This window comes from Limulus polyphemus, unplaced genomic scaffold (assembly GCF_000517525.1).
Source record: "Limulus polyphemus unplaced genomic scaffold, Limulus_polyphemus-2.1.2 Scaffold5249, whole genome shotgun sequence".
In the NCBI taxonomy this organism is placed as follows: domain Eukaryota; kingdom Metazoa; phylum Arthropoda; class Merostomata; order Xiphosura; family Limulidae; genus Limulus; species Limulus polyphemus.
In genome coordinates this window covers 54,293-67,062 of record NW_013670859.1, presented here as the reverse complement: position 1 = coordinate 67,062, position 12,770 = coordinate 54,293, and the positions used below count along the sequence as shown (strand labels likewise).

The following is a 12,770-nucleotide window of genomic DNA, read 5'->3' as shown; positions in this document are numbered from 1 at the left end:
AAAAGTTGTTAAGTTTAAAATGACGAGAAACGTACTGACTGTGGAATTACTGTGTACTAAAAATTTGTATGGAGAAAAAATAAATTGGCTTAATCAAGAAAGGACTTATATCGCTGAAGTTCTTTGGAAAGAATTTCTACCGGAAATTAACAAACAAGCAGATAGGTAACAATATCTTTATCACTTGATCGTTTGTCCAGCTCCTATATTCTCGACGTCAGTGTATGGCTCGTGATGTTCAATAGTCTCATCATAAATGAATTATTAACAGAACTTCCAACAACTGTCTGCTTTTAACTCTTATCATAACAAAAACTAAACAATAATAACATATTCACTCACAAAAATATACTAATCAATAATATCTAAACTAAACAGTCTTATATATCATGAAATAAACCATTATTACATTTTCAAACTTTTATTATGGGTATCAATAAGTTCGGAAATATATAGCTATTACATTTTTAATTGTGAGTCATTTTCTAGGTTAGTGAATATACTAAGTGAACAAAAAGTACCAAAAGTTCAGTATGCAAATTTTGAAACAGTAATAAGATGAAGCATAATTACACTTTCATTGAGACGAGTTAATTTAAATATCAAGTAACCAGAAAGAAACAAACTTTCAGAACACCAGTTTTCTTTTCTAGGTTTCTATGGTAGTATTTTTTCGGGAGAACAATAATTTATTATTGTGATTTTACCAAAGTGAAACAATTTATTCGGTATTTCCACATTCTTACTGGTAACAAAACTAATATCCAGCAGCTAAAACATGTAAAGCTGATGACCAAAACACGATTTCTCATATAAAAATTGTAAACTCACTCTTCTATATTCTATCTACACTCAGGATAAATATTGAGAATTTAAAGTGTGTGTATTATTGGAGTCAGTTTTTATTGTAAAATGAAATTCTATTATAGTAGCAATTAATGCCTAAAAATGCTTTAATTGGTTGGTACTGTTTTATTTGTATTATTGACTATAATAACATAAATACAGAAGAGGTGAAAACAATGAATTAATTAATACATTAATTTGAAACCAGTGAAAATAAAAATACCAGTGCTGGGAATCAATCTTTGTTTTGTTTTTAACTCATCAACTCAGATATTAAAAATACTAATAAAATTAAACAAAACAGCAGGTACAAAACCAAACATGATTTTTTAATAGACTGAAATATTCAGATTATTTTTAAACCAAATATTTCTCTAACTATCCTTTTTTAATGTTATTTCCAGGTATATAACTTAGAGCCGTTTTTACCTTCCTTCCCACCCTCGTGTTTACATATATTTCAAGTTACATCTCTTCCTGAAGTTTAGCTGTTTTTTTAAAAAAATTAATTTTCTTTCTTTTTTAAGGTTTAAATATTTACACTAGCAGTATGTTACAATACTTTCACTGAAAAATATGTTATGGAACATTGAATAAACTACACATCATACTCAATTGAATTCAAACTTTCAACATACTAATAACAAGTGAGTTTATATCATGTAGTTCACCTTGTTGATAATTGAAATATCTGGCAAGAGAAAAAAATATGGAATAGTTAGAGGAAGACATGTGAGAAAGAAAGAAGTAGTTAATCCCTGGAGAACAGTTTGATTTCAATGAACAGAGCTGTAAAGAGAAGAGAGGCTTGAAACAACTGCACATCAGATGAAAATTGATAACTGTGTAACAAAACAGAACCAAACCTGGGTCATAGTGACTTAGTAGGAAATGTATTATAGTGTGTCTCATAGAGAAACTACAACAACAAAGGTGTTTGAATAGTGAGCATTAACTTACAGTCCAACAAAGGTTTTAATAAAACAAGAAAAACAGTACTATTGATTATATAGTTACTATTAGGATTAATTCATGATTGTTTGTTTTTGAATTTCGCGCAAAGCTACACGAGGGCTATCTGCGCTAGCTGTCCCTAATTTAGCAGTGTAAGACTAGAGGGAAGGCAGCTAGTTATCACCATCCACTGCCAACTCTTGGGCTACTCTTTTACCAACGAATAGTGGGATTGACCGTCACATTATAATGCCTTCACGGCTGAGAGGGCGAGCATGTTTGGTGGGACGGGGATTCGAACCCGCGACCCTCAGAGTGCGAGTCGAGCGCCCTAACCACCTGGCCATGTCGGGCCATTAATTCATGAAGATACTGTTTATGAAGATTTAATACTTTCTTTCACTGTAAGTCTTCTAATTTCAGGAATACTTACTCCAGCAGTCAACAAACTCTGGCTATACTTGTATAGTGTGAAGACAATTTAAACTTTATCATCAAAGTTAGTTTAAGAAATCTCTCCTTTTTTCTATCAGTAGCATGGTCAAATCACCTACCTTAAAATCAAATACCTGAATGCCAGCACTTGTAATGACCCCCAAAAGGCATGTCATATATATAGACAGGTCCTGATAATTGTTATTTTATCATTGATGGACTTGAGAAATGGACAAAGTACTATATTTTGTACTGTTGTGGATGATGTTCCACTTTCTACACCACTAATTGTCCAGACAAATGAGGATGGCAGTCAGAATATGAACCAAAGATTCTAGATGCACACTAACCTTCATATGTGTTGATTGTAATCTATTGGAGGGTTAAGTTTTCTGAAGAAAATTATTTTCAATTATCTTTGTATACATAAGCTGAGAAATTACAGCAAATAAACAAACATAATGACAATATAAGGCTTTTTCGAAAACCTGGCTGTAAAATATGCAGTACTAGTGTTAAACACAAGTTACCTCACTTCAATATATGTTTTAATACACTGACATGATTACTCTACTGTACAATATGTTAACTTATGCATAAAATTTAGTGCAATGTTCATGTCTAAAATGAATTATTGTACTTTTGCAGGAAGGAATCACTAGCGTTCCTTAATTCTAAAGAGAATTGATTTTTAATTAAGTTGGACTTACAATATTGGTCAGTTTTTACACTGACTGGTGGGGTGGCAGCTCCCTCACCATGTTTTGACTTAGCTGCCACCCAGATCTGGTATATTGTGTCTGGGTATAGGTTGCTAAGAGTGTAGGAATTGATGGCTGGAATGGTGTGGTGGTCCTGCTTCTGGGTAAAAGTGTCATTCCAGTATAACTCATAACCAATAACACTCTCGCCCAAGTGTTCTGGATGGCTCCACTGTAGCTGGATAGTCGTGGGTGATATTGATTTGGTAAGTAAGTTTGAGGGTTGACTTGGCACTATTTATATAAGAGCAGTGATATTAAAAAATATCAATAAATATTTACACATTATAGTGACACAATCAACAAAAATTATATTATTATATAGCAGTATTTTTATTTGCATAATTATTTTGAGTAGTATGCATAAATACCTCCTTCTTGAGTTTCTACTTGTACAGGAGCAGACAATGGACCAAATCCTCTGCTGGTAAGTGCTTGGATCCGGATGGTGTAAATGGTCTGAGGTGTCAAATCACTGATTGTTGTAAATGTACCGCTATCAACATTTTGGGTGTTCCAGTTGGTTGTAGGAAGATTGGGAAGTGTTTTAAAGTGTACTTTGTAGCCCTTTAAACAGTGATGTATTAGTATCACTAGTGATACATGAAATGGTGTACGTAGTAAATCAATACAGATTTTTATGAAAGTATATCCTTTAATTTGATACACTTCCTCTAAAATTATATAATTTCTCATTCAAATTGTTTTGAATTTTTTCAGTTTGAGAGGCCACAGTAAATCAATAATGCTTTAAGAAGAATTTTCATTTTACTCTCCTGCACTTGATACTTTGTATCAGTAAGATCTTTACCCCTGGTACAACAAGGAATACAATAGCAACTCTTGTAATAATCTATTATAACAACTGATCCCTAACAGTACTAAACATTAGAATCAATAAGATCACAGTGGTAAACCTCCAAACATCCTCCTCTAGTTCCTGGCACCACTTAAGACCCTGATGGTAAGTCGTACAGCGTTCATCATCAGATGGATAATAATGTTAAATCCTCTGTTATTTGCTATCATTATAATCATGTGATGTTATGATCAATTCATAAGCTTTTATACTTACCGTAACTTCTCCATTAGGTTCTTTAGGAGGGTCCCACTGTATAACTACTGTATTCGAGCTTAAAGAACAAGTTTGGACGTTCCTTGGGGCACTATCAGATTCTTTAGGACAGAAAAAAAGCAAGAATTTGATGCTTCATGATCACAAAAAATATTGCAAGTTATCCAAACCATACCTAGAGTAATTGTACAAAACGATTATGTAATATATGGAACTTAGAACACACAAACACACACATGTATATGTATATATATATACTGATAAACACTTTATGGTTCTGTTCAAAATTAGCCTTGTTTGATATATAAAACATACAAGAGCCAATGAAATACTAACAGAACTAGATTAGAATATACTTCCAAATATACAAGGCACATGCACACATCCAAAACTGATGTGAACAAGTACCTTCTGATTAGAAATCACAGCATCTAATTAACGTTACATTGATAGCACTAGATAAAAAAACGTCATCAGTGCTCGGACTTTAAGTTAGATATTTATGTGTCCTTTGTCATCTAAGTTACTTTAGATGAACTGTAAGTTAGATATTATTTTTTACTTTGTTTGTTTAGGTAAATTTAATCATATTGCACTTTTCAACATTATATGCTTTGTAAACTCGGCAAATTTCATGGGTTTTGTAATTCGTTATTAATAAGTACTTTAACTAGGTATGTTTAGATTGTTTGTAAATTACATATCATTACTACTAGTAACATATAATTCGTTGTTCTATTTGAGTATTTTATTCGTCCTTGTTAAATATGTGCCTTACCATTTTAATTTTCGTCAGTGTAAAAATTAATTCATTTCGAGGAATTGAAGTTAGATATTGATTATTAATGGTTTTCTAGATAATTTTCGTTGGTTTACACGTTGGTGTTATAACATATTTTGTAGACTAGGTAAAATTCAATGGTTTGTCCACATTAGGAACAGTGTATGTGTGTTTTGTTTCGAGTATTGTAAGGCAGACGAAATCTCACAAACTCAACCATAGTTGAACACCCGCCACAAAGTTGGATCCCATTATCAAAGAGCTAAGAAAACTCTACTTAGAGAAATAAATAACTGTCGACGAACTGGCCACTGTGGGGAAGAACTCCGAATTGTAAATTATGAGGAGAAAATGAGGTCTCTAGTGTCAAAGCAAAGCTCAACCCTACGAATGGGAAAGAACCGAACACGTTAGCGGTGTAACAAAGCAAAGGAAAATTAAATCTTACACTGACGAAAATTAGGATTATAAGGCACATTGTTAACAATCACGAACAAAAAATTTATTCCGTTTGAACAATGAATTATATATTATTAGTAGTAATGATATGTAATGTACAAACTATCTAAACATACCTAGTTAAAAAGTACTTACAAATATGAAACGGAGCGAATGTTACATGTCCTACTCATTATTACCCTGTTCTTACAACTGAGTTTAGGTAACGTCACTACCCCATAATGCCGGATTCGGTTTCTTGTACTTCTTGCTCCTATGGTTGTTTTGGGAGTTTGTCCACTTTCGGCCGATAGCTCACTACATCTTTGTAATTCCAGTTGATTGACGTCTGAAACCCTGTTTACTTATGATTTGGGTAGATATATATATAACACAGTTCACATGCTCTCGTCACTATGTTGATGTTAAATTTTTCCTCAATATTTTATTTTTCATCCTTAACCTCCTAATGCCTAAGACGAGTTAAGGAGCCTCGTCTGTCTGGTTGAGGCTGTGAATGTACATTGCACCTCTCAAAACAACTTACAATTTTTCCGCCCGTATCAGATTAATTTCCTACGTCCAGGGCGAAGGGCATAACTCTTCCAGAATTAGTGCAGCACCCCACAAGTGTGCTTCGTTTTCAAATCAGAGCACCCCCGTTCATTCTGGGTGGTCGTTTTCCGCTTAGTTTCAATTTTGTGCGCCTACACTGACCACTCCACCCTTGCAATGTGGGATTCTAGTTTTGTGTGAAAATATGTAAGACTGTATCAACATCATCTATTAGGAATTTCAAGATGGTTCATTGTAAATAGATCATTAAATTTTTAGTTGACGCTAACTCACTTCATGTGCTTTTAAACTAACAATATAAATTAGCTTAGTGGTGACATTTGTTGTTTCTATCAACATTTTGTCTTACTTGAAATGCTGATTCAAACTCATGTTTTACTTGGACCTTTATCACATATCATCAAAAGAAATGCCAGGTGTTAATATATTATACAAACAATAACATGTACATAACTATCACAAAGAATATTCTTGAATATATTTTGTATCAGTAACAATAAAAGTAAAAACTCAAAAGAGCTGAGAGACAGAAGTACTAGAATTATAGGAAAAAGAGTGACACTGAAAGAGGAGAAGGTGGAAAACTTACTGCTTTTTCCTGATGGTTCCACTAAGGGGCAAATAAACAGAGTAACGGTAGTGCTAAGAAAACCGCGTGAATTAAACATCTCTGTGTTAAAGTAGATTCCCTTATTAAATAATGTGTTAAATTAATTAAAACTACCACTGTCCAAAGGAAAAGAATGTACTTTGTAACGTCTCAAATGTTCGTGAGATGAGGAACTCTTTAGATATGGTAAATTCAATACACTCTGGTACCACTTAGAATATTAAAAAATTAAACATATGTATATTTTTATGGATTAGATTTGTATTTTAGAACTGTTGACGAAAAGTGACACTAAATATGAATCAGGCTATCTAATTAAGCTACATTAAACTCTGTGCTGCACTCTTCAAGTTATATTTCAAAACACATTATCTATTATCCAATATATCTTTAAACTTAATTATATAAACTTTAATATTTAACTGTCAGAACTATTGACTTTAATCGAAACACTATTTAATTTTTCTTATTTGTGGAAAAATTTACAAGACTTTCCAATTTACCGTCAGATGGCGATAAATTTAAAGTAACAAACGGTGTGGGTTCAAAGCATTCATATCCACTAATTTTTACGTGGATAGATTAAACACTGTTTAGATAATTTCTTCGGAGCTGAAGTTTATTAGACCGTGATTAAAGGAATATTTTATTTTTCCTTGAGAACTTTCGATTGTCTTACAGATGTATTAATGTAATTTGAAATATTTAATTTCTGTAGGTATTAGTTCAAAGAAACGATGTCAATCAATTATCCATATCAATAGAAGAAATTAGTTAATTTTATACAAAGTAGTATTTAGCATAGGTAATCTACTTAATATCCTAGTTGAATAATTCCAAACTGATTTTAATTACTAAATGCTACTCAGATAAGATATTTACTCAAAATGAGGTGATAATATGTTGGACTTAACTGTGAGAATTTATTAAAACTTATAAGAAATTAGAACATACTATTATATTACAAACGAGATGAATCAAATATTTAATCTTACCCTTTACCAGAACTGTTGTGACGCTTTCAATGTTACCCAACTTAGAAGATGCAACACAGGTGTAGTTAGCAGATTCCCATATGTTTTTTAACTGCAGAACGTTCTTCCCTACAGGAACAGAGTATTCGGGTGTCAAATCAAAAGAACCCTTTCTCCACTTCACATACGGTGAGGGGGAGCCTACTGCCACACAGGTTAGGTTCAGGTTCGACCCTGGCATCACTTCGTAGACAGGTTCTGGGGGTATAGAGAAGTAAGGAGGAACACGGCGCACTGTTTGTGAAATGGAAGGAACAATAAATAAATACCAGTTTCCATAGTAACAAGATGTAGCAAATAAGCTTTATTCGATTGTTTCTAGCAGTCATTTACTTAAATTATGACGTTTCCTAGTATATATATATTATATACAGATGAGTATAGGTATTTTAACACATTAAAAACATCTCCTTGATATACTATCCTATACAGCACGTTTTTATGTATCTGCTACAATACATGAATGTGAAACGATCACTTTTAAACAAATGTAAGAATTAGTTTTGTAGTTTTGTTCAATACCGTCTATATAAGATGTATTATATATATATATATATTATGATAGTCACATATAAAGAGAAGTATAAGCGTTTTAACACGAAAAAATCGTCCATTTTCAACTAGCGATGTGTGAAGACACGTTCTTAGTCAACGTAAAATACAACCTTGTATAGTTCTTGTATTAATATTTGACTGAAAATGTAATTTATGTACGAATTTCAATGTTCTCCGAAGATAATAGAGGAAGATGTGACGGTTTATTGACTTAATCTGTTCCTTTTATATATACACTATATCTTGTACGTTACGTCCTGTTGTTCGCTCTTCTAAAACCAATCTCTATCTAAGTATCCTGGAATGAACAATAAGATCAACGAGTCCAAGGGGAAATTTTAACTTTAATCTGCAATACAATTACATTAACTAGTCGGTATTTATAGGAAGTTGAACAAACGTACTTAAATAAGTGCTATTAATGAGAAACTGGTAAAACCTTTTTATTACACAAAATGTCAGCTCACAAAAATATACACTGGCATTGAAACAAATTCATCTACAAAAACTTTAGCTGGTTGTGAGAAAAATCAAATAAAAACTATCCATAAGTTACCTTTAATGTAGAGCGACGCCAAGTCAGAGAAGCTAGAACCAATCGAATTCTCTGCTACACATTCGTAAGTTCCTTCATCTTCTTCTTTTGCTTCGCTTATTTGGAGATAACCTGAAAATGTGATTTAATATATTATTAAGGGCCTTTTAGTATTTAGCTAGATGTTAATTAACCATAGTCGTCGTTTATTGACTATTGATATATCTAGATGTATTTATATTATCAGCTGTCACTTTACACAAAAGTTGTAAACAGTGATAGTAGTGATAACCTTTTGTTTTCTTTTCATATCAATGACGAATTTTAAGATACGTGATTGGGTATTAAGATGGTTGTGCTGTCGAACGAAGGATTCAAGGCTCGAAACACTTTTACTGCTGAACACATTTCGCATTTTCAGTTGTAAGTGCATTATAGAAGTAGTAGTCAGTCCCTTTGTTCGGTACAATAGTGCTGGACGGATTTCTTGTGGTGGCGGGTAGTTCTAATTGGCACTCTTCACTCTGGTCAATAGTTCAAAATTAGGGATGACTATACATGAACCTTATGGGATCTCTGACCAGGCCATGTAACGTATGAACACATAAGGTACCGTATGGTTGAACATTTTAATTCGAGACATGTTAATGACAACTTATAGTTGTACATACACATAACAACATGTAATTATTTATAATGTTAAACGTTCTACCATATGAACACTAAGTTATATAAGTTATAACTTAACTACCACTGAAATGTTTATTAGCTTCCAGTGTATTTATTAATATTTTTCACGTTTTACTTATTACTGTGGAAAATAACTCATGGGAATGGAATTATCTTAAACTGTTATTAACTGTAGTAAAGATGTCGCTATTCAAAAGTATACATTAAAAGATAAATTAATTACATCAATAGTTACTACCTTGAACGATGGTTAACCGTGGGTCAGCCAAGTTAACAGGGACTATATCCTTTAACCAGAACAGTTAAATTACTTACTTTAATACTTACTACCATGAATGATGTTTAACCGTGGGTCATCTAGGTTAACAGGAACCATGTTCTTTAACCAGTAGATAGTAGGGGTTGGGTTACCCTCGGCCTCACAGTATAAGAGGGCTGTTCGACCTTTTTCTACTGCTCGCACGGTAGGGTGTATAGTGAACCGTGGGAATCCTAGCGGTATAGTGTCTTCTATGAAGAAAAATAAAACAAAAAAACTATCAAAACATGACAGAAAGCTAAATCTGTTTCTTCTGGGCCACTCCTTTTAATAACAAAACTCTAATGAAAAAGTGAGTATTAAGTTGAAACATTATAGTTAACTACCACAATGTCACATTAACAATAATACTGATACTGATTTATTAATGTTTCTTGTAGTTCTGAAGATTACTGAGATAAAACAGCGTAATGTTTTAACAATAATGACTTCTGAGAGGAAAACAAACCTTGAAAATAATTAATATGGAGAATGGAAACACACCAGTTCCTTGACAACAATAAGTTCTAAAGATAAGTTTATAAACAATTGTTAAAAACTGAGAAAACATTTTTGGTATTTAACACTTATTCATAACTATAACATTTATTACACAAACAGCTGAAGTGTGATCACACTTTCAAGTTCAATAAGCAAACTAAATAAAGAGTAGTAAGAAATAAGATGAAAGTTACGAACCCTTACGTTCTCACAGGTTCTATAACATATCTTGATAAGATCATCACACAGTAATTACAGATACTATATATAACCTATGTTATAACTACGTGACTTTCCATTAGATCACTACTATAACTATAGTCACACAGGTATAAAACAGGTTACGTATCGGTAATTACTGTATGACGATTCTATCAAGTAACATAAGTCTTACGTTTCTGTAAGACAGATTAGAAACAAAAGACTCTCTTATAAAACGTACATTCTCTTATAAACGGTTTCAAACTATAAGTAACAATATCTATCACCTCGTATAACTCTAATTTAGAAAATTTTAGCCTTTCTTTGATTAAAGTAGATAATTATGGACAATTTAAAGTACTCGAACTACGGTCCACCAATATAATAATATGCTAGTAACACAGGGAAAAGAAGACATAACTGTAATATGGTAAACAGGCAGAAATATACTAAACAGAATATATTTATAGGGCAAAAATTAAACAGTTTCTGGTTTAGTTAAGCATAAAGCTACACAATGGGCTATCTTTGCTCTGCCCACCACGGGTATCGAAACCCGGTTTTTAGCGTTGTAAGTCCGTAGACATACTGCTATGCCACTGGGGGGCAATTAAACAGTTAAGTATGCAAGCACGAAATTGCACGATTCAATGTTATCAAATGTACCTGACGAGTGACACGTTAAGAAACCGGTGAGTTTTTTCCAGGCATGTAGCAGAAATAAAGCTGTCTGAATAACTGAACAGCCTATAAAGCATTCAGTGCTAGTGTAAAAAATTCAATCTCCATTGATTTTGAGTATGTTGAAGCGATTTTGTGTGAATTGACGATTACAGTTGTACGAACATTTCAACGACGATCCACCATGTCACTTGGAACTGACTAAGTTAATATACTGAAGTATTTATTTTTGTATAAAATTATACAGGCATTATGGCTGTTGTGAAGATCTCACCCCCAAATTTTAGTGTTACAAGCCCTCAAGGATACTGCTCAGCTACCAGAACGACCTATAATGATGAATGATTAAACAAGTATTATATAAATCAGTGCTATTTTCATTTAGATGACACATTCATTACAAAGAGAAAATAACATATACACTAAATCATCAAGTCTACAATCGTACAAAAATATACACGTGTAGAGAGATTTAGTACTGATTGTAAAATAGACGATCAAAAAGCTTAAAATAATTGTAGAGAATGAATTTAAATTAACAGAACCAACTATTAAACAGTAACTTTCTGTAGTGTTAATATTATTATATGAAGAAACATAACGGACAAAACTAACTCTAAAGAAAACAGAACCAAATTTATCTTTATATACAATTTATAAAAACCGCGTGTATAACCACTCAAAAATAAGCTAAATCACATCTTAAAGGACAATATTTTTAACACATCTTTTGAGTGTAAATAAATAAACAAGTTACCATATACGTCGTTCAACAAACATTTATTACTTCCAGTTTCTACATAAATATTTCTTTACGTTAACATCGCCCCTAATGGTTAATTTGGTTACAAAGCCATATTTAAGCCTGGAATTTTTATAGAAAGTGTAAAAAAAAATTATCAAATATTTCATAGTGTATAATATTAAAGTTGACGAAGCATGATTCATTAGCTGGAATTAAACTCATAATGATTCCAACTTCTCTTTACTGGGCCAATATGAGTTTCAAACATCTAATAGTGGTTCATTAGTACATCGTCTACTGCAAAAAAGTGATAAAATGTGAAGACATCCCAATATATAATAAAACAGGATATCATTAGTAGCTAATTATGCTGGCGTAGACGAAATAGAAAAAGTTGTGTCTGTTCTTGTCCCATTTCGGATGTTTCAATTTTTCTCATTTCATATTGTATTTTTAACCCATTAGTTCTGATGGTATTGAGTAAAAATCTCGTCGGCTGATAGACTAAAATAACCATGAAAACCCTTAATGGGCCAGTTGGGGAAAGATGAGATTAAAATAACTACCTGTTTTACTGTGACGTAATATCACACCTAATATCAATTATTAGCAAGTTACACTTTGAGACATTCGAAAATATTAAAAAATCACAGCCATTCTTCAAGTTTGTAACTGTACTTAGGAAACATAGAATTTGGTTATGACTGAAGTTATAATATGTTACCTTTAGCTCGTAGTACCAAGTAACACTGTAGCAACACTAACAACATTATTTACTACCCAAACTGGAGCTTTAAACACTACATCCCTAACAAAAAATAACTTACCAGAGAGGACATTTAGTTCCGCCGCTGCCTTAGCTGGCTCTCCTACGCCGTTGTCCGCTACGCATTCATAAATAGATTTGTCTCTTTCAGAACGTACACGTTCTATACGGAGCACGGTGCCACTGGGCATTTCATGAACGGTATAACGTTGGCTAGTGATTCGTCGGTTATCTTTCCGCCACTCAATAATGGGCTTAGGGTTTCCTAAAGCTGTACAGTCGAAACTT

The 12,770-nt window shown here is 32.7% G+C and overlaps 1 protein-coding gene across 1 annotated transcript in view; it reads right to left on the bottom strand.

Moving 5' to 3' along the window:
- LOC106472328 (tyrosine-protein phosphatase Lar-like) overlaps window positions 1–12,764 on the bottom strand; it is a gene marked incomplete at its 3' end in the record, with an annotated part of 16,486 nt that extends 3,722 nt beyond the window's left edge. The window contains exons 1-7 of the mRNA XM_013932966.2: window positions 12,544–12,764; window positions 9,618–9,800; window positions 8,622–8,732; window positions 7,472–7,744; window positions 4,072–4,172; window positions 3,368–3,563; window positions 2,946–3,230 (exon numbers count right to left, since the gene is read on the bottom strand). Coding sequence (XP_013788420.1) covers window positions 2,946–3,230; window positions 3,368–3,563; window positions 4,072–4,172; window positions 7,472–7,744; window positions 8,622–8,732; window positions 9,618–9,800; window positions 12,544–12,673 — 1,279 coding nt within the window. The remainder of the gene's footprint in view (window positions 1–2,945; window positions 3,231–3,367; window positions 3,564–4,071; window positions 4,173–7,471; window positions 7,745–8,621; window positions 8,733–9,617; window positions 9,801–12,543) is intronic.
- Window positions 12,765–12,770: the final 6 nt, after the last annotated feature.